A 22,354-nucleotide genomic window follows, 5' to 3' on the forward strand; every position below is an offset into this window, starting at 1 on the left:
AAAAAGAAAGAAATAATAAAGTTAGATCTCTTTTTCTTGATAATATCATTTCTGTTTCTCCTGCAATTTCTTATTGGAGTAATTTATTTAAAAACTTAAATTGGAACAAGATTTGGTCCTTACAACAGAAATATTTTCTAACTAATAAAGTAAAAGAAGTGTCCTTTAAAATAATAAATAAATTCTACCCTGTTAAATATTTTATGATTAAATATAAAAGTAATATTGACACAAAATGCTCATTTTGCCAAGTTCACACAGAAACTGTTTATCATTTATTTTGGTCTTGTTTCTATACTGAACAACTATGGAAAAATATTGAAATATTTATTAAAGATAATATCCAGCAAGATATATCAGTAACCTTTAAAGACATTATTTTTGGATATTTTGAGTCTGACCCCAATAAAAAAAAGCCTGCTTTGTTATTAATTTATTTTATTTTATTGGCAAATTTTACATTCATAAATGTAAATTCACCAATAACAAACCAATTTTTATTGTTTTTTTGAAAGAATTTAAAATGTACCTTAACACTATTTCATCCTCAGTAAATAAGAAAGCTATTAAAACTATTTCAAATTGTAATGATTTTAATTTGTATACACTAAATGATGTATAAGATGTTTTACCCTCATGATTTTTTTTTCTTCTTCTTCATTTCTCCTTATTTTTATTTGTCTTAGTTATGTTCTGATAATTTGTATGTTCAGATGACATTGTACTGTACATTATTACTATATTTTGTATTGACATTTTTGTAATTCTGATACAAAATTGTATACCATGTTTGTCATCTCTATTGTTTGCAAGCATAATAAAAAAAAAAAAAAAAAAAAACATAAGGCAAAACTCATAGCAGGTGCGCTAAAAGTTTGAGGTTTTGACTTTAAAATGTCTTCTTGTTGGGTTTTTGGCTGCCAGAATAGAAGGAACAGCACGTTTGTTTCAAACTAAATTTTTTACCGGATCCCGACAGACATTCCTTCACAGAAATCAAGATTGGTTGAATGCAATACGGCGTACAGACTGGACGGAGATGATAATAAATAATGCTTGTGTTTGCAGTGCACACTTCATATCAGGTAAAATAATCTATGCATATGAACTGGTGTGTTGTTTTTATCTAGTAAATCAGCAAGTTTCATTTTTATAGGTGAAAAGTCGCCAACCTTCAGCCCACTAGCGAGTTTAAATGTTTAAAAAACAAACATACAGCGATAGATGTGTGTGCCATCCTTTGAATGGTCTCTTAAAATAATACACATTGCTAATCATAGTTAGCCCAGCATAGGTTACATTAGAAAATAAGCCTTGACAAAATTCCCCATACCACCCAAAAGTAATTCATATGGCACACGGGTCAGGTAGCCTGCTTCCATCCACGAGAGTTAAAGTGACGTGACATTCAGCCAAGTATGGTGACCCATACTCAGAATTCTTGCTCTGCATTTAACCCATCCGAAGTGCACATACACAGAGCAGTGAACACACACACACTGTGAACACACACCCGGACAACCTTTCGATTGCGAGTCCGACTCTAACCATTAGGCCACGACTTCCCCGATAATATTTAAAAAAAAAAAAAAGCAAGCTCTCACGGTCCCGCAGAGTCAGGGACTGTACATATTCGGACAGTTCAGAAACTTCTTCTGCATCCATGTTTAATAAATCCCTCCTAAAACATGCTAGCTTACGCTTGTCAACATTGCGTCCGCGCCTCTTTTTGCCTCCAGCTAAGCCCCGCCCACCCGAAGACGTTGGAATGTTTACAAACTTTTAAGGGGTCTATAGGACACTCTAACCTTATTTATTCATTGCATATAACAGGAAAAAGTGAGTCAGATTGCTGCAATTACTGTAGAATAACAGAAACAGTTGAACATGTCCTCTTACATAATAGACAAAGAAAGCAGCTTGTTGAAAAACCAAGAGATATGGAAATCAATGACATTTCAGTTAAGAATATATTTCAGAATGCTCAGAAAGAGTTAAGGGTTTATGATTTTCTTCTTAAATATTTGAGAGAAATAGATTTGATTAAAATAATAATAATAATTATTATTTTATATAGTATATACCATTTTCGTTCATCGAGGCCTCACACTCCATCCCAGTAGGTGGTGGAAATGCACCTTAATCTGGTTTGCAAATTGTCATTAAACACAAAATAAGAAGAAGAAATTTGGAACCCATTTTTCCACGGAACACAAAAGGACAGTATTTGAAGAATGTTTACACTGCTCTATTCCTAAACTAAAATTACCATTAAAATAGTGCATAGTAAACATATTACTATATTCCAAGTTTTCTGAAGACATATGATAGCCTTTGTGTGAGGAACAGACTAAGATGTTGGCTAATATTCACTGATAATATTTATCTCTGCCAAAGATAAAAAATCTCAATCTTCATTCCAAATTTTATTGATTATATCTAACTGAAAACTTTATTAATAAACTTTATAAAATTATGATAAATATGATTCACAAACATTAAGGCGTGAAGGGTTTCATATTTTATGAGATTTGTGTGAGGCAGAAGTGAAGCGAGTTGAATCTGCTTGAATATAGAAATATACAATTGCTGAGCCAGAGATCATCTTGTATTTCTCTTTATTTTGCCTGTAAACTGATGTGTTAAGTCTTTTTGGCCCATCCCAAGTTAAGTAACAATGCAACGTTTTATCCACCATGCCTGAATCAAATTTAGGTTACGACTGTTGAAATGAAATCATGAAATCTTAAAAAATAATTTAACACATTTAACTTATCTTAGGAACATAAAGAAAAAAGTGATCCTGCTGAATCTCACCATTGTGACTGACATCAAAAAAATCTTTTAAAAAACTTTATCTTTTAAGTTGCAGATTATGGCATGTTGTGCTGAATGTAAAACATAAAATTGAGAAATAAAGAGGAATTATTCACTGAGATATGTTCAGACATAGGATGGAAATGTAAAGTCAGCTAACTGCAAACAAACAAGTACACTTTCTGATTGGAATTTTCACTTTCTGAGGCAAAGAAAGTGACTATACGTGGTCATCAGATGATGCATGTTTGTTAAGGACTAGATCAATAAAGCCAAACCAAATTGATGTAATCAAAACTTCATGAAAATGATAGTAGGATCTTCTAATGCTTTGTGCCATTGGTTTACTAATGAAAACCCAGCATATGTGCGACACTAAATAGACTTGCCACAAGGTAATAATGACCATTGCTAAATCACCTTGTCTGTTTGTAATGAAATTACATTTGCTCTCTTAGCAGACCCGAGTAAGCAGAATATGTAGAATGCAGAAAATCCTTTACTAAATCTCCATTTCACTCTTAACTAATTGAATATTTAATTATTTACTCCCACCAGTAAACTTTGCTAAACCAAGATAGCAATATTAAACATGTTAATGTTCAGTGTAATTATATTTTGTATCAGACATTATTTCATCCTTTGCTTACAGTATAAATGATTGGGGGAAAAAAACTACTACCATGACATGAACACACATTATGCACAGTACAATTAAGAAGTTTTCAAATAAAACAAGGTGTGAATATCAATCAAAAACACAGTTAAGCACATGGTCAAATTTTCAAAGGAAAAACCCTTCTATTTAATTATTGGAAACAGCAGACAAATGTAATTGAGACACATATTGAACGAATAACCATTTTTCTGCTTTCTTGAGTTATAAATGACCAGGGAAAGCATCTTCAGTCATTAAAAATTAAATGTTAAACATATACACAGTTCACTACTGCATGGGACATATCATTTTATGCCCACATCATATAAACCACCAAAGTGAGCAATCTGCATTTAATAGGAAATGGCACTAATCACAGGTGTTACGGGTTCTACAGATGTACAGAGATGAGCCTGACCCACATTAGAGCTCACAAATTCAGAAAAACTTGAGATCTGCAGAGGTATTACTTATCAAAACCAGAATAATATCACTTCCTTAAACGATTCATATTATCCTGTTAAGCTTTGAACATTTAAGACATTTCGAGTGTTTACATTTTGCCAATAGAAACATATGGAAAGAGCGATGCTTTGCAGTAACTTAAGAATAGTGACATCAGCTTTATTCCAGCGTTTAGTTGGACAGTGAGAAGGAGTCATTTAGAATAACTAACAGAGGAATTAATTACAAGATGATTGCCTGTGGCATAATAACACCATAGCACATCTCTGCCACTGTACATCTAAACCTGCACATTTCCAAAAAGGTAAGATAGATCTGTGACTAAGGACATCTGGGTGACAGATACTATATCACCTCTCCTAAAAACACTAAATCAAGAAAAATTAGTCAAAGAACTTTCACTCAATTGTCCTCACAGATTCTTGATCTTTAGTGGAGATTTGTTTATCAGGCTGAGCGCAGATTTAAAAAGGCAAAAAAGAATGAATTTATGACACTCAAGACAACAGGCCAGAAACAGTAACCAAATGCTTTCTCCCAAAAATATCAGTAAGACTTCCGACCTCTTCACCTACTGTTATAGTTCAACAGATATCAAAAGAAAAAAATCATGTTTGGTCAAATTACAGGTAGAAAATGCATTACAAAAGAAGAAAAGGTATGGCCCTTTACACGAAGACTTATGTGATTTTACACCAAAACTGGCAAAACATACCACATGATAGTTTTAACATGTTTAAATCTGTTGCGTTGTCATCTATCATGAAGGACAGCTGACATAAGTGTGCCTAAAATTGCAACATGTCACCCAACTATCATGGCAGTAAGACTGGACAACCTTTGCATGCCAGTACATACATTACCGCTCAGGGACGAGAACGGAATGGTTCTAAAACTCCAAGGAATAGTTCAGAGTATTTGTGGAATTTGCCTTCACGGTTTCTTTTCTTTGCACATTAAATTTCTGTCATCTTAAACTGGTACAGGCAGGTTTAGAGTTTGGGCAGAAGCATTCAAACATACACAAACAGACAGTATCAGATGGACTATGGTATTCTCTCCGTTTGGAGGTGATGGTCCCATCTCGGTCACTCTTTAAACACGAGTATTAGTTTGTTCGGGTCACTCTTAGCGGAAGAAGCCCAGTTTCTCTCTGAGCCACTCCTCTGTCAGGTCTTCGGTGTTCCTGATCTCAAACACCTGAGAGAAAGCAGATTCAGACAAATTTAAAAACACATTCCCACTACACTGCTTTAAAAAACAACAACAACAACAACATCACTTATGTGTAAGGTTAGGTGTGTTAGTTAGAACTCACCTTGGTCAGTTCAACCGTCTGCACCAGTTTGTTTTTGCTGCCAGCATACATCATCTGCTGCTCAGGTTTGCATCCTGGAAAATTTGGTTTCATTTTAGAGACTTGGAGAAATAGCACTGCTTTATATTACTTTGTTTGTGCATGTTGACTATTGAATGTGTGTATTTTCTTTACCAACGGGGCTGGAGAAGATAAAACACAGAGGGTAGGACACCCTCCCATCATCGTGCTGGTACTTATAGCTGTAGACTACAAATGTGTCAGAGGTTAAGGAATCCAATGATAGTCAATGTTGAATTTACACATATTTTGAGTTTGCAGCACAGCACAGAGTTGAGTTTTGTTTTAGTGAAGGATATCTAGGCTGTCTTTCTGGTAGCTCGTTCTTCAGGTCTTCAGGAGAAATATCCTACAAGAAGAAATCAAATCCTAGCTTATGCCACTGAGCTGCTTAATTATTAGTCCTCGAAATATGTGTATTACATAATCATGAAATAACAGTGATCTTGTGTATGTATTTTACCTCATGCTCCTCCTCCAGAATCACCAGCTGTTTGTCTTTATCAATCTTCACTGCAACCAGAGGACAAAAACAGCAATATTACCATTCGATCCTCACAGAATCTGCGAAAGTGTGAGCATTTATGAAACAATTTCAGATCGACTTACTGATGATGGCGGCATTATTAGTCTCCTTCCTGAAGCGGAAATCCCGCAACTTTTTCACCAGGTCTTCATCCACCTCACACACAACTAAAGACTCACTCTGCATGCATGCACACACAAACACATTAATGTTATTACAATTTTTTTTTTTACTTTGTCAGGCTGCTTAGTTAATTGTGTCCAAACTTTTGACTAGTAGTAGTTTATACATAATTCATAAAGCCACAAAACCTGAGAAACTTCCAATTCATCTCTTTGATTATGAGCCATAGGGACACACTCAGGGTTGAGAGTTTGTCAATTGAAAGTATATCTAAAGCAGTGTATCATCAACAGGGGCCGGAGTTGTGGTTTTTATAATGTTTCGGGGGTACCAGAGGTATATTAGCTTGGATAGCAGGACAATCAAATATTGTCCTGGACAAAGGGGGCAATGAAATCCAAAAAGTTGAGAGTAACACTTTAACAAACTTTAAATCACGAAAGCTTAGATGCAGCCATCTCAACAATAAAACACATGTCTACTCTGATATAACATCACAAGGAATAAGAGTTCACAAAAGGCATGCACCATGACAACCTTTGTAGGTCATCACACTGATGTCATCAGAAGGACAATCACGTTCTTAGCTGGTGATGTGGCGGACAAAGTGGTCAAACTTGTTTTGACGTGCATTTGCCGGTGGAATGCACAGAATCCGCGTGTATTTAATTACATTGTCATTTCTGCTCTGACTTAGTTACACTGTTTGATCGTGACTTGACGTGCCATTCAAAGCAAAGGAACCGCGCCGTCTCTTTGTCGCTCAGCAGATTTCCCAAATTCCCTTGAAATACTGAGGTGTGAGCACGTCTGCAACAGGAAATGAGAATTCCCCCGGAGCCGCCGGAATTCCATCATACTTCAGTTATGTAAGGCGATCCTGTCTCATGATAATTCTAAACAGAGTTTTGGGGTATATTTAACGCAAGACGTGCCTTTATTTTGGTCAACTTTATGAATTCGGTGTAATGCAAGAGAGGGTTTGACATGCAGCTCATCACAAAGCACTGGGTGGAACTGCAACAGGGCTCAAAAAAACAACCCTTCTATCACACACATATCACAGGCCATTGAGGCGTACGGCGTTATTTGTAAATGCCTCCGTATTACTATTCATCCTAGAAAGAGAGGGCCACCATAAAAATATTTGTATTAATCCAAGACAGTTTTTGTACTCACCATTTTCACAGACAGCACGAGCTCAGCAGTGCAGGAGTTCTACCGTGCCGCGTCTCGTGACGCTCGTTCGACCAATCACAGCGCTGGAATGCGCCAGGATTTACATAAATGGCTGTACTAGGATCAGTTTACTTCACCCATAGAAGGACGAGCTCTGTCTGATCCCAGAACAGCAGCATTTAAGCATGAACTGATGCTCATGGAAAGAACTATCGGATGCAGGCTTCTCTCTGCACCCTAGGGGGAAATCAGAGGATTTAGATATGGAATGCACGCAAATGTATCCCAAGTGAATGCATTCAATGCCTTAAAATACTGACATCATTAATTTATTTAAAGTAATATTTAATGAACAACGTACTTTGACGTTTAAAATAGTAATAATAACATACAGAACGTATTAAAAAGCAAATTTCAGAAAATAATAATCATTAAAAAAATTAAAATCGCAATCCTTTAAGCACTTGAGTCTTTTTTATTTGTAAACGAAATATGCATTGAGAAAATATCTTAATATATGTTTATTAATTGATGGGAAATATGCATTTATCAGTATCTAAAAGGAAAATTTTTGTCAAACTTCACTTCAACATTCACCATTTGTTGGAAAAAAACTTCACATTTTCAGGCTCTATTCGTGGATAGTGGTATTTAGAAAACTGGAAAAGTTTCTAAATCAGTTGTAAGGCTGTGATTCATTTGATTACGGTTGTTTAATTTTAAGCGTCCAAGGGTCGAAAATACCCCCTTCGTCACAGTGACCCCTGCGCACGCGCAGATGAGCCGGCCCATCCCTCTAAAGACACGCCCATCGGGGAGCGTGCGCGTGCATAGCGCTCATATCTGATCTCTAAACGCAATAGATTGTTCCGTGCCTTTAACTAAAGTGGCTAATGTGTCATCCAGATTACTTGATGCTCACAATGTTTTCAAACACGCCGTTGAATGTTCCAGTTATTACCTCACTTCCTGCGTATAGTTTAGTAATTCTTGCTCTCGGATCTTTTCGGGTGACGGGACCTGGTGCTGTTCAGAAGCCCAAATCTTCGGACCGCAGGCCCTGATACAGTCGAGGTGCTGAAGCCCACAAAACTGCTTACATTTCACTCAAATGCGCATGTATAGCCTTACACAGATTGTTCTGTGTGTAGTTGGAATTCCTGATTTAATCTTACATTTTAAAGTATAATTTAAATAGTTGCGAGATTATGTTTGATACAGTGACGTTATGCTCTATTAATGGCGTCTGTATAATTAGTTGTGTGCATGTACTTGATTTATGACAAAGGTTGATTTGTATACAGTTGCATGTCATTAAGTGTCACTGTTTGTATCTTTTTTTAGGCCATGGCAGACTTTTCGGTAAGTGTTTTAACTGTTTTATAAATAATCTTGTTCAGTAGTTCACTTCTATGGGTTTGGACTGTTAGTAAATAAACTTTGTGTTATTTTTCTTATCTGTTACCAGCAGTAGAAATGAATATACTAGTAGACTCCGTTATTTACATTTCTCGACAGTTTAATTAATGTAATATTATTCAGCACATATGTTCAATATATTCAATTAATTAGCTGGTAGTTACTAGAAGTATTGCAGAATATTAAAAATGATTAATTTGACGTCATAATGTTATTATTTTTGTAAAGTCCTAAAATTTTCTTTTCTTTTACATGTTTAATTTAGTTTTTAATCTCATATTTTCAATCTGGTCTCAGACTTTTGGACCCAACTGCTTGCCCTAGTTAGTCTTTGACTTTGTCTCTCTGATAACTCCCAGCTAGTGTTTTATTTCCTGCATTCTTTTTCTGTAGCTTGCTGATGCAATCCCAGATGATGTTTATAGTGAAGCATCAAAAACTAAGCACACCAATCCATCAGCTCCTGGAAATGGGGCTCCGCCACCCACTAATCCTGGCTGGCCTGGGGCGGCCCCTGGTGTCCCTCATTTCCCATCCTCAGGAGGACCTGCCCAACCAACAGCACCTGGCTTCCCTCAGACTGGGCCGTCTGCCCCAGGTTCCCTTCCATCAGGCCCAGGAGCTCCGGGCCAATTTCCTGGAGCCCCTGCTGCCCCAGGTGGATACCCTCCAGGACCGGGCGTACCTGGACAGTTCCCCTCCAACCCTGGAGCTCCCGGACAGTTCCCCTCGATGCCAGGTCAGTTCCCACCAGGTGGGGCACCCATGCCATACCCCGTTCCTGGACAGTTCCCCTCCCCACCTGGGGCTCCACAGGGCCCATATCCAAACGTGCCTTACCCAGCTGGTCCATCTGGGCCTGGCATGTACAGCCCAGGAGGCCCTGGTGCCTTTCCACCAGATGGAGCCCCGGGATACGGAGGAGGAATGTTTCCCCCAGTTCCACCAGGGTCCTGGGGTACACCCGGAGGGGGCTTCCCTCCTCAACCTGGCCCAACAGGAGGCTTCGGGCCAGGACCCATGGGACCATACGAAGGGCCTGCAGCTCCAGGTGGAATGCTGGTGAGCAATTATAATGGGTCTATAAAGGTTAAGTCTGCATAAAAGTGTATGTTATGGGTTGGTTTGGTGATGGCTCTGCTTTAATCTGCTGGAGTTTGTTTTTGTCAGAGTGTTGGTGACACAAACGTTGCTTTCAGGGTTATAGGTTCGGCTCTTGAGTTCTGGGATGCTCCTGCTCTGGTCTTATTCTTCTGGATCATATTAAACCTGCAGATCTAAAACTCAAGCATCTCTTATGCAGATCTCAAAAGCACCTCTTCTTGTTTTTCAGCCACCATATAGACCACCATATTTTTGAGCACAATGAACAGCTCATCCAATCGAAGGAGGAGGACTGCATCACAGCCATCACAAAGTCCCCAATTTACATCCAATCAGAGCTCAAAGAGTTTTGGACACTGAGCACATAACTCATGCTGATATATTAGCATATCACCTTTGCAAATAAATATACTTATTTAATGTAGCTGAGCTACCTCATTTCTGCACAGTACATTAGCTATTAAGATGATAATACTTTTAAAATGTAATTGTTATATTATTGCTTGACAAATAAATAATGCACTTTGTGTTTATACAACAAACAGATGAAATCCGTATTATTGTAATTAAAGTTTTTTTTATGGGTTTAAATTATTTTTTGTCAACATCAGCTTTTGTCGAAATTGTAGATAATACTGAGAGGTTGGTGTTGTTCACATACATTGACATACTCTATGTTCTTCATTGATATTTAGGGAAGAGAGGAGTATAAGGACGTAAACCTTTGACATTGAATTTAAGCAATTTGATACATTTTAATTTGTATTCCATGATTACATAATTATAAACCTTTTAATAATTACACTACTGTTCAACATTTTGGGGTTGGAAAGATTTAATGTTTTTGAAAGAAGTCTCTTAGGCTCACCAAGGCTGCATTTATTTGTTCAGAAATACAGTAAAGCAGTATGTTGTGGAATATTATTACAGTTTGTTTCTGTTTTAATATATTTTATAGTGTAATTTATTCCTGTGATAGCAAAACTGAATTTTTAGCAGTCATTACTAGTCTTCAGTGTCACATGTTCTTTCAGAAATCATTCTAATATGCTGATTTGATGCTGAAGAAACTTTTATTATTATTATCAATGTTCAATGGAAATCTTTTGTAATTTAATAAATTTATTTGCTGTAACTTTTGATCAGTTTAATGCATCCTTGCTGAATAAAAGTATTTCTTTCAAAAAAATTACTGATCTCCACTGATCCCAAACTGATCCCAAACTCACTTTTTAGCATACATAGGTTTTCATGGGGAATGGTAACTAGCTTCTCTTAGAATGTTTGTTCAATTCAAGCTGGTAAATATTCCTTTGAATTTAACAGTCCTGTTTAATGTCAGGGAGGGCTTCATGTTATTTTGTACATTATGGAAAAGTCAGAGATGGAATTTTATGATGGAGAATGGAAGAAACTCCGAGACATCATGGGAAAGTGTATTAACCAATGACGAAGCTTGTCAAGTCTCTACACTTCATGTTAAAGCTCTCAGGGTAATAGGGCTGATCCAACACTGAGATGATGAAATTGTGCTTTATACTTTATAATCATTTTAATCAAAGGCTCGGGGTCAGTAAAAATTTATTTAATTTAGCAAAGATCTATTAAACTTATCAACCCTGACAGTAAAAACATTTAATGTTGCAAAAAGATTTCTGTTTCAAATAAATGCTGTTTTTTAAACTTTCTATTCATTGTTGAATCTTGTATCACGGGATCCACAAAAATATTAAGCAGCACAACCGTTTTCAACTGATGATAATAAGAAATGTTTCTTGAGCACCAAATCTTGTTTCTTGAGCAAGACTGGAGTAATAATGCTGAAAATTCAGCTTTGCCATCACAGAAAAAGATTACGTTTTAAAATATGAAAATAGAAAACAGTTAGTTTAACACTATATTCACAATATACTGCTTTTACTGTAAAAAAAATATGCTACTTTTTTGAGCATAAGTTTTCATTGTTCAAAACCATATAAAAAACCTTACTGTTCCCAAACTTTTGAATGGTAGTGTACTTGTTTAAAATTTGGGATATAGACTTCATGTTAGGATAGGTTAGGATATCTATACTATATTGGTTAATGGTGATTTTTTTAAATATTGTACATCGCACAATGCACAATAACAAGGATCAAGGATAGATTCTGGAGCTCCATTATTTCATGTGTTCTTACTGTTAAGCAACTCAAAATAATTTGTGTGTATGTGTGTGTTTTAGCCATTGCCGTATGATCTTCCGCTGCATGCGGGGATAATGCCCCGTCTCCTGATTACAATAGTGGGTGAGCCAGTTCCAGGAGGAAACAGGTAATAAAACAACAGACTACAGCATTACTTCTGTGTGTCCAAAGCAAACTCTCGCTTCTCTTTTTTCAGGTTCCATGTAGATTTTGTGAGGGGGCATGATGTGGTTTTCCATTTCAACCCTCGTTTCCATGAGAACACCATCGTACGGAACACACAGCTCGGGGGCAGCTGGGGTCCTGAGGAGAGGGAGGGAGGCTTTCCCTTTGTACAGGGCAGACAGTTCGAGGTAAAGCCTTCTGATTTACCCATGGAGAAGGAACTTAAAGCAATAGTTTACTCAATGAAAATTCTGCCATCACTGACTCAACCTTAAGTTGTTGCAAATCTGTATGAATTAATTTCTTTCTTCTGCTGAACACAAAAGAAGATATTTTAGTATGTGGGTAACTAAGCAGTTTCTGGTACCCACTGACTTCATACTATGGAACAAACTAGAATAGTTCACCCAAAAATTTAAATTTGTTGAAAATTTACTCTCCCTTGGGCAATCCAAAATTCAGATGAGTTTGTTTCTTCATCTGAACAGATTTGGTGAAATTTAGCATTCAGAATGAGAGTCCAAACAGCTTATAAAACATCCCAATAATCTATAAGTAACCCACATGACCCCAGCCTATCAATTAATGTTTTGCGAAATGAAAAGCTCCCTATTTGTAATAAAGAAATCCATCATTAAACAGATGCTTTTGGTTAAAATAAGAGTCCTCCATCCATAATATTGCTTTCTCCAGTGAAACTGTTGTTACTTCTGTACTGGAAAAGAAATATGCATTGTTGCTTGATCTGTGTGAATATGCACAGATCAAGCATCGTTCAAAACAAATATATTGGTGGATTTTGATGTAAGAGGACAACAGGACATGGACTTTTTCACTGGAGGAGGCGTTGTAATGGATTATGGGCCCATATTTTGGCCAGAAGCAATGGTTTAAAGTTAGAACATATTAATGATGGATATGTTTCTTACAAATACACAGATTTTCACTTCACATGATGTTAATTGATGGACTGGAGTTGTGTGAATTACTTGTGGTTTGTTGGGATGTTTCAGCTGTTTGGACTCTCATTCTGTGACCCATTCACTGCAGAGGATCCATTGGTGAGCAAGTGACGTAAAATGCTAAGTTTCTCCAAAGCTGTTCCTATGGAGAAGCAAACGTATTTACATCATGGATGGGGAGAGTAAATATTCAGCCAATTTTTTGGGTGAACTATTCCTTTAAGTAATATTGGGTTTCAGTTGAGGTTTCATATAATGTATTTGTGTGTACAGCTGAAGATCCTGGTGGAGACAGACGGGTTTAAAGTGGCCGTTGATGGCATGCATCTGCTGGAGTTTGAGCACAGAACAGGCGGGATGGAGGATGTCACTCGCCTGCACATAGAGGGAGACCTTATTCTGTTCAGTGCAGTCCCCAGCATGATCTAAAACCTACGGGCATAGGAGCGATTTTACATCGCTGAGGTGACATATTAAGTCATTGGTCCTTGAAAAGTATAGATTATCTCCAAAAAAGTGTGCCGAACATAAACTTCTAAAAGCTATAATGATATATTTGTTATCTGCCTCTGCAGATAAGTCAAACTCAAACACATGATCTAAACCAATTAAATACAAATGTAGAGAGGGTTCCGGCCCCTCTGAGAGGTCACCAGCACATTGATATCATTGATACGTCTACTATAACTTTCAGTTTTTCCTGTCGGAATGCATTATGCTAGTTACTTTTCAGCATGTAGATTTTTTTTTTGTAAAAAAGTAAAAGCGTACTGTTCCAAACACCTATTATATGACCTTAAGTATTAGGATGGTACAGTACCAAGGCCCATGAGGGGTCATAAACTCTAATTCAGGAAACTACAAACCAGAACTGTGACACTGTGCTGAATTACATCAGATCTGAATGGCTGACAATTATTTGATTTAGTATGGATATTGGAAAATGTTAATTATTTTCAATAAAACCATATTAATGATACCATTGTTATAATGGAGATAAGCAAACAATTATGTCCGAATAAATGCTGTACTACCCCAATTGAAATGTGCTTGGTCATATTGTATTCTGCATGTTGACCTGAGATAAGAGGAAGTAATTTAACGTAAAAAATGACACGCTTCATTTCTAAACACTAGCTTTGCTGTGCACTATAAGTATTTATTTCACTGGTCATGGAAATGTGATGGAAGTGTAAGTATTGGGACAAACTGCCATGTCAAAAAATGTGCCTTTGTCCCATACTGTTTCAAAATCAGAATGAGCTTTATTGCCAGGTATGTTTACACATACGAGGAATTTGTTTTCGTGACAGATGCTCCGCAGTGCAACAGAATGACAGCGACAGAACAAAAAACATAATAAAAGAATAAAAAATACAAAAAATACAAATAAGTAGGTAAGGAATGACAATGTACAAATTGACAATGTATGGCAGATATATTACAAAAGGCAGTTATGTATGTACAGGTATATAATGTGCAAAATGTAAGTGTAAACTTAGTATGTGTGTTAGATAAATAAGTGTATGTGTATATAAATATAAATAGTGTAGTGTGTTCCACAGTTTTTATCAATTGCTCATTAGATGGATTGCCTGAGGGAAGAAACTGTTCCTGTGTCTGGTCGTTCTGGTGCTCAGAGCCCTGTAGAGTCGACCAGATTCAACAGTTCAAAGAGGGAGTGTGCTGGGTTTGAAGGGTCCATAGTGATTTTGCCAGCCCTTTTGCTCACTCTGGATAAGTACAGTTCTTGAAGAGAAGGGAGGGTTGTACCGATGATTCGCTCAGCAGTCCGGACTACCCTCTGTAGTCTTCTGAGGTCAGATTTAGAAGCTGAGCTGAACCAGACAGTTACTGAAGTGCAAAAGATAGATTCGATGATGATGGAGTAGAACTGTTTCAGCAGCTCCTGTGGCAGGTTAAACTTCCGCAGCTGGAGAAGGAAGTACAACCTCTGCTGGGCCTTTTTCACAATGGAGTCAATGTGAATGTCCCACTTCAGGTCCTGAGAGATAGTGGTGCCCAGGAACCTGAATGACTCCACTGTAGTCACAGTGCTGTTCATGATGGTGAGTTGGGGGAGAGCAGGGGGGTTTCTTCTGAAGTCCACTATCATCTCCACAGTTTTGAGCGTGTTAAGCTCCAGGTTGTTGAGAGTGTATCAGAGAGCCAGCTCTTTAACCTCCTGTCTGTAAGCTGACTCGTCACCGTCCTGAATGCATCTGTGTGTAAGTATAAGCTTCGTTACAATTGTTATAACTCAATATCAGCACTACACTCTTGGGTTCAAACATTTAAAAATGCAACCTGGGGACCATGATGCTCTTTCCTGTTTTTGACAGATAACAAACTCCCAATACAAAATAATAATAATATAAATAAAAATATACATTAACATGTTCTGATAGACAGAATATGAACAATTTCTGGACACGATGCATTGATGAAGCAATTCGATTTTTTTGATCATTAAATTCTTGAATCATTCTTTTGAATCTAATGATTTGATTGAACCTTGAACCGTCAAACAACAGATTCGATGCGTCGACAGCATTTGACTGGTAAACGGTCTGGCGAAAGTACTTAATAAAATCTGAATAGCAAAAATCTTACAAATTAAACCTACTGGAAAATGTGTATTAATAAGTAAATGGTTAAAAACAGGTTTTTTTTCAACCAAGATATAAAAAATATATATTTTAATGTGCTATTTCCTTTGTGTGCTAAAAAAAAATTACGATAAACATAGTTTATCGTAAGTATCAATATATGCAAACATATTACTTTTAATGCCACGCTGGAATGTCAAGGAACACGTCATGACGTAATTACCGAATCCATTTTTTTAACCAGTGTTGAACTGTTTGCAAGAACCGATTCTCGGAAATGTGTACGTCTTTTACCGTCTATGGTCTTGCCCTCACTGTGAAAGTGTTCCGGTGGTGTCCGTTGGGGGCGCTGGCGAGTACGCATGTATCCCGGCAGCATTAGCGGAAGAAGGCGGGGTTCCGCACGCTTTAGGAGGGTTTGAGCTGCTCGGGAATAAAAAGTGAAACTTTTCCGACATCATGAACGGTTCCTCACACAGCGCGCCGAGTGTTGTAGAAATGACGCTGAAAAGAGGCCCGGCTGGTAAGTTTGGCTCTCTCTTCGACTCCTCCTTCACTGTTGAAGCTGTTGAAGCGGTTCCGCCCGGCGGTTCGGTGATGCTGGTTCGGCCCGCTCCCGAAAGAAATGCTGACATAACTGGCGGAGTGAACCCGAACAGATAGTCCTGACCCGAATGTGTTCTGCAGACGATCAGATCGGGTTTATTAAGAGACGTATGTGTTGTTATGAAAGCGAAAGTTAAGTTTAGATCATAACCAGCACAATACGCCATAAGCATGATAATGGACCTACATGTACAAACAGACACATTCAAGAACACTGTATTTGGCTGTTGATGAAGTTTTTCCCCAGTAGTGGGTCTGGTTCCGATTCATTAGTTCAGTTTCCGAGGGCTGACAGTCTTCACTTGTTGTTGGCTTTGGTTAAACTGTTGTTATATAATGCGTTGGTGTGTGTGACCTCTGTGAGGGCATGGACTGGACCGCTCTGAGTGCCCTGGACTTTGACTTGTGATTAAATAGTATGACTCAAAACGGTAGCAGAGACATTATACATTATCAACACTCAGGGTCAAATTAATTTAATTAATCCCAGACCTGCCACTATAGACAATCAAATTCTCAGTCTTGGAAAGAAAATATCCTGTTTTGGATCCCGATAAATGAATTGATATTTAGCCCCCTGTACTGATATAATATTTAACACATTATCTTACTATAAAACCATATCAGATGCAAAGTCGCCATGCTGTACTTTATTTAGTTAAAAATCCATATTATAAATGTTATTATGAAGGATCCATGCATGTTTAATCAGAATGTCATAATTGGTTATTCTGGTGAAAATTACAGATACAAGGTTATCCACTGCACAATGTCAAACAATTTTTGGTGACTAATTAAAGGAATAGTTAACAAAACAAAAAAAAAGAAAAGAAATTTTGCTGAAATTTTCTCAACCTTGGGGCATCCAAGATGTAGATGAGTTTGTTTCTCCATCAGAACGGATTTGGAGAAATGTAGCATTACATCACTTGCTGTCGAATGGATGGAGCAGTCAATGGGTGCCGTCAGAATGAGAAGTCTAAACAGCTGATAAAAACATCACATTCACAATAATCCACCCAAAAGCCATGTGTTTGTCAACAATTCCGTCATTAAGGTGTTTTAACTTTAAACCATCACTTCTTGCCAAAATTTTCTCTCCTGATTCATGACTGCTTAATTGGAGAAAACAATATTATGGATAGAGGATTTATATTTTAGCTACATCTTGGATGGCTTGGGGTGTATAATTTTTCATCAAATTTTCATTATTTGGTGAATGATTCCTCTAGCATTACTTAAATATGCGTTATATGTTAAATTCTGAATCATAACCTTTATGGAAGATATGAAGTGTTTTGTACTGCAAGGATTGCATTTGACATTGATATTTTCCATGCGTCTCGTTGTTTCTGTGTTTGTTTTAAAAAGAGAAACGAGACCCTTCTGTCTGAAGAAGTGACATCTGGCTGGGATCATGTCTGTTTCTTCTCCCTTCCCCATTTCTCCAGAAATCACATTAAGGCCTTCTGAACGTATTTCAGGCTCAGTGTAATGATGTAAGTGGTTCAAACATGTGGTGTGTGTAACATCCTCTCTGTCTCTGACAGGTCTGGGGTTTAATATAGTGGGTGGAGTTGACCAGCAGTATATTATGAATGACAGTGGAATCTATGTGGCAAGAATCAAAGAAGATGGAGCAGCTGCACTGGATGGACGTCTGCAGGAGGGAGACAAAATTATTGCGGTAAAACCACTGTAATTTACTGTACATTGTTGAAAAAATCATACTATACTAACACTTAATGCTTGACTATCACTATACTTAACTTTGAATCAATAATGCCGCTTCACTTTACAACAGCGCAACTGTACATGAGTGATTTATTTTAAAATCAATGCTCGCTGTAATCCTGCAGATCACCTTACTCTGCTTTAATGCAAATCCTCAGAATAATGATGCTACAGAATCTATTTTTTTATCTTTTTAGCAGCTATTACTTGTTACTGATTTGCTGCTCAAGAAATATTTATTATTATTATTATTTATATGAAAACAGTTGTGATTCTTGATGTTTGCATGAAAACCATGATACTTTTTTTCAGGATTCTTTGATGCTAACTAAAAAAACTTACCACCCCAAACTTTTGAACGAAATAGTGTATATACAAAATATTAAGGAAAATGATATGTTCCCTTTAAACTGAATAATGTATATTTGATTGTTATGTGTGTGTGTAGATAAATGGACAGAATTTGGACAATCTGTCTCACGGTGCAGCAGTGGAGCTGTTTCGGTCTGCAGGAGAGGAAGTGCATCTTCGAGTACAGCAGGGAGTAAGTACTGCAGGCTATGGCCATCATGATGTTGATGATGTCTCTGAGAATTGGCAGTAAATTAATCACTTCACTGACACGTGTTTGTCTACAGCTAAACCTGCAGAACGGCCCCACCAGCTCTCGTGCCGATGGAGAATCTTCATCTGCTTTCAGCACATGGACAATGTATACTGTAGTCGCCTTGGCAGTAATAGCAGCAGGTTTCATGGCTTACAAACGCCTACGCTTGCATCCCCGGGCGTCACGAGGCCCATTTTAACCCATTACATGATTAAATGACATTTTACAGACTAAATTTTTCTTTTTTTTTTGGACCGTTTCTGCTGAAGGCCCAAACATTAACAGGGATTGAAAATGGAAACCAGTTAATGTAAGCAGAACTTGCAGATTTTCTTTAATTGTTTAGACCATGATATGACCACACACTTGTAGATGTAACAGGTTTTCACAGTTCATTTGGTGATAATCACTGGCGCTTAAACAGAATACCCAGCATGCCTGATGAGATTGCAGGGTGGAATAAGGGAACAGGGATGATGAGCACGGTGTTTGGATCAACAGCATCAGAAATCTCTGGACTAGACAGAGGGACCACAGGCAGGAGACAGAGGCCGAGGTGGAACTGTGTTTCTGGGCAGAAGATGGGCCCACAGAAGAATGATTTTTCTGGCTTGCCAGAGTGCTGGAACGAGCCCAAGGTGTGCCATTACATTATTTGAGGTCTTCTCAGGTACCTGCTTGTGCAAGAGTATGTTTGAAAGCGTGCATGATGTGAATGGAGTCAGCTTTTTCTTTTTTAATACTTTAATTTCTCACTCCATACATGCAGGGTGCGTTGCAGCATTAGTGATGGGGGAGGTAAAGATGTTTAAACTGTTTATTTGCCATCATGGCTTTGCCTTGTATTTGGTTTTCCTCCCTTGGGGGAAATAAACTTGATGCGGCACTGGTTAGAATTCAAAATCAGAATGAAAATGATATATTGTTGATATTGTATATGGCTTGTGTTTCTGGAATAGTCTTGTCTCGTACACTAATATTTCTCTGCACCTCTGTCAAATCGTGCCTTGCCACATTGAGCTGCAGGTCTCAGTGCTGCTCCCTGTCTGCAGTCTTTCTGTTTCTGACTGTATTATCTGTTCTGTAACTGACAAATGTGTTTGTGTTGTCAGTTCTTTTGCAGGTCTGTGTGGATGAAGCCCTATGTAAAGTCTTCATGAAATGCTCATTCACGCTTCACATTGAGACTAATGTTATTCATTCATATGCATCATGCATTGAATAAATAATTTGTTTAAAAAAAAAAAAACGGGTTTATGTTTGTTTGCTTCTCAGTGTTTGAAATGGTTTAAAATTGTGTTGACTTCATGTACTTATGAGTGCATTTCTTTACATCAAGTTGGATAATTTAAAAGGAATGAACATTAGAGTGTTTATAAATTAACATTTACCTGAATTAATAAAAGCTATTAAAATGAATTGGTTTTGTGGAAGGGCATGTTGACCTTTGGCCACAGGCAAAGGTTAGTAATGATAAAAACATCACACATCACAGTCCTACCCAAAAGAAGCTGCATAAGTGTCTTTACTGCCCCCTTCAGGATTTTACATAAATTCTGATTTCCTGTGATGACACTGTCCAAGCATACAGGTGTTGGTCATAGAATTAGAATAGCATCAAAAAGTTGATTTCACTAATTCCATTCAAAAAGTTAAACTTGTATATTATATTAATTCATTATACACAGACTGGTATATTTGAAATGTTTATTTCTTTTGATTTTGATGATTATAACTGACAACTAAGGAAAATCCAAAAATTCAATATCTCAGAAAATTAGAATATTGTGAAAAGGTTCAATATTGAAGACACCTGGTGCCAAACTCTTATCAGCTAATTAACTCAAAACCCCTGCAAAGGCCTTTAAATGGTCTCTCAGTCTAGTTCTGTAGGCTACACAATCATGGGGAAGACTGCTGACTTGACAGTTGTCCAAAAGACGATCATTGACACATAAGGTCATTGCAAAAGAGGCTGGCTGTTCACAGAGCTCTGTGTCCAAGCACATTAATAGAGAGGCGAAGGGAAGGAAAAGATGTGGTAGAAAAAAAGTGTACAAGCAACAGGGATAACCGCACCCTGTAGAGGATTGTGAAACAAAACCCATTCAAAAATGTGGGGGAGATTCACAAAGAGTGGATTGCAGCTGGAGTCAGTGCTTCAAGAACCACTACGCACAGATGTATGCAAGACATGGGTTTCAGCTGTCGCATTCCTTGTGTCAAGCCCAGGGGCGCTGCCAGGAATTTTGGGCCCCATGACAAAAAAATCTAATTGGGCCCCCTCTGCGCAGCTGTTGTCACCACATCTCTAGGACCTAACTGTCCCATCAAAAGCTTTACATAACTCTAATCAAAGGCTTGCAACTGTCTTGCTGCTTGTAGTTCAATACAAGTACTAGCACAATATTTACTGCTGGTGATTTGTAAATGCAAATCTGCATACAGTATGAAGTTCACTATTTGATGCAAGATTAAAAGCCACCATGAAAATGTCTTTAAAGCAACACTATGTAACATTTTTTACCTTAAAATAATGTTTCCAAAATCGTTTCAGTGGTTCATCAAGTGTAACAGGGTGAAAGGCACTTATGCCTCCCTGGAGTCCCGGGAATGATGCTAAGCCATTAACACAGTAGTAGCTAATTTATATGTAGTTTTCAAATTAAAATAATCATTAATTCTTCTCTCTTTAGACCAAATCAATTAAGCTTATGAGAAATTTGAATCAAGGAATACATTTGGAAAATCTTGAATAAATTATGACAATTTTAATTTTTGGGTGAACTATCCATTTAACAGAAGTGAAAAAGGAGCAACTTATATATATATATATATATATATGTGTGTGTGTGTGTGTGTGTGTGTGTTAAAGAAACACAATAAGACAAATACAATAGAGATACAAATTAAACAAATTTTTCAGATACTGTGGGTTTTACTTAACATGTATACATTTATTTACCGTCTTTTGTTGGTTAAAATTAATGACATAGGTATTTTATTTGGAATTATGTCCTTTTCAGACGGAAGGCATGCATCAAATACTGACTCACGTTCAGTTTTCACACACCTGTTCAAGTTCACTTAATCTAACCGACTGTATTTACGTGAGATACTCTACACCATGCAACGTCAACTGGCCCGCGGGCCAAAACCGGCCCGCCAGAGATTTCCATCCGGCCCCCAGAATAATACTGAATTAAGGAATAGCCTTGTAAGAGGAAAAAAGTTTAAGGAGGTCCGAATATCATTTTTTGAGCTTCGAAGCTTCGGTAGTAATTAACATATTTTCTCTCTAATTAAGGCAGGAATCTGTGTCTGTATGTCCGTTTGCATTTTTTTTATTTCGAGAACCGTTCATCCAGTCGGCTTCACAAGGGAGTGCAGTGTCATTTGGTGCAATATAGATGGACACGCAAGACCAGGGCCGGCCCGTGGCATAGGCGGTATAGGCAAATGCTAAGGGCGCCACTCATCCATAGGGGCGCCAGAATGAGTGAACGAGTGAATAATTTTTTTTTTTACATATCTTTTTTTATAATAGGCTACTATTTAAAAACCATTAATTCGAAATACTACCAAATAAAGCAAAAAAAAAAAAAGTCCGGCTCTTCAATCTTCCCCCGCCCATCGAGTGCTTGAAGTGCGTCAGAAACAGAGCGCGCGCACGATCAGTTGTTGGTCATTTGTTGTGTAGCGTGCCCGACGCCGCATCCAATGTAGACAGCACTGCTTTTGTTAACACACAGCTCGTAGAAACGGGCCTGGCAGCTCGCGCCAGTTCTAGACACGGTGAAAGTTTCCTGATTGTGACGG

General features: G+C 37.6%; 3 protein-coding genes across 4 annotated transcripts; 2 read left to right on the plus strand and 1 right to left on the minus strand.

The window, feature by feature from the left end:
* Window positions 1-3,596: 3,596 nt before the first annotated feature.
* LOC132110515 (glia maturation factor beta) lies at window positions 3,597-7,302 on the minus strand. The gene is made up of 7 exons (XM_059517197.1): window positions 7,147-7,302; window positions 5,928-6,024; window positions 5,782-5,831; window positions 5,616-5,667; window positions 5,433-5,513; window positions 5,259-5,332; window positions 3,597-5,140 (listed from the first exon to the last, which is right to left on the minus strand). Exons 1-7 carry the CDS (start codon window positions 7,147-7,149, stop codon window positions 5,069-5,071), a joined length of 429 nt encoding a protein of 142 aa, XP_059373180.1. The 5' UTR covers window positions 7,150-7,302; the 3' UTR covers window positions 3,597-5,068.
* Window positions 7,303-8,027: 725 nt separating this feature from the next.
* Window positions 8,028-14,018, plus strand: LOC132110509 (galectin-3-like). 2 transcript variants are annotated; one of them, XM_059517188.1, is made up of 6 exons: window positions 8,030-8,220; window positions 8,491-8,508; window positions 8,959-9,627; window positions 11,891-11,979; window positions 12,049-12,205; window positions 13,253-14,018. In XM_059517188.1, the coding sequence occupies exons 2-6, from the start codon at window positions 8,494-8,496 to the stop codon at window positions 13,406-13,408; spliced, it is 1,086 nt and encodes a 361-aa protein (XP_059373171.1). In that variant the 5' UTR covers window positions 8,030-8,220; window positions 8,491-8,493; the 3' UTR covers window positions 13,409-14,018. The 2 variants fall into 2 exon arrangements, with proteins under 2 accessions (XP_059373172.1, XP_059373171.1); XM_059517189.1 differs by lacking the exons at window positions 11,891-11,979; window positions 12,049-12,205; window positions 13,253-14,018 and adding an exon at window positions 9,899-10,211 and having other exon boundaries at window positions 8,028-8,220.
* A 1,924-nt stretch (window positions 14,019-15,942) lies between these two features.
* On the plus strand, window positions 15,943-19,401 carry LOC132110513 (synaptojanin-2-binding protein-like). The gene is made up of 4 exons (XM_059517194.1): window positions 15,943-16,111; window positions 17,745-17,881; window positions 18,377-18,472; window positions 18,567-19,401. Exons 1-4 carry the CDS (start codon window positions 16,048-16,050, stop codon window positions 18,732-18,734), a joined length of 465 nt encoding a protein of 154 aa, XP_059373177.1. The 5' UTR covers window positions 15,943-16,047; the 3' UTR covers window positions 18,735-19,401.
* The last annotated feature ends 2,953 nt before the right edge of the window (window positions 19,402-22,354 follow it).

The sequence above is a fragment of the Carassius carassius genome, chromosome 30 (assembly GCF_963082965.1).
Source record: "Carassius carassius chromosome 30, fCarCar2.1, whole genome shotgun sequence".
NCBI classification, from domain to species: domain Eukaryota; kingdom Metazoa; phylum Chordata; class Actinopteri; order Cypriniformes; family Cyprinidae; genus Carassius; species Carassius carassius.

Bases quoted from the DNA above. Each gene is read 5' to 3' on its own strand.
- LOC132110515 (XM_059517197.1), bottom strand. The intron at 5,832-5,927 runs GTAAGTCGATCT...CTCTGGTTGCAG, and splicing joins TAATAATGCCGCCATCATCA to TGAAGATTGATAAAGACAAA. The intron at 5,668-5,781 runs GTAAAATACATA...TTCTTCTTGTAG, and splicing joins TTCTGGAGGAGGAGCATGAG to GATATTTCTCCTGAAGACCT.
- LOC132110509 (XM_059517188.1), top strand. The intron at 9,628-11,890 runs GTGAGCAATTAT...TGTGTGTTTTAG, and splicing joins CAGCTCCAGGTGGAATGCTG to CCATTGCCGTATGATCTTCC. The intron at 12,206-13,252 runs GTAAAGCCTTCT...TTGTGTGTACAG, and splicing joins TACAGGGCAGACAGTTCGAG to CTGAAGATCCTGGTGGAGAC.
- LOC132110513 (XM_059517194.1), top strand. From the start codon at position 16,048: ATGAACGGTTCCTCACACAGCGCGCCGAGTGTTGTAGAAATGACGCTG. The intron at 16,112-17,744 runs GTAAGTTTGGCT...TGTCTCTGACAG, and splicing joins GCTGAAAAGAGGCCCGGCTG to GTCTGGGGTTTAATATAGTG. The intron at 18,473-18,566 runs GTAAGTACTGCA...GTTTGTCTACAG, and splicing joins ATCTTCGAGTACAGCAGGGA to CTAAACCTGCAGAACGGCCC.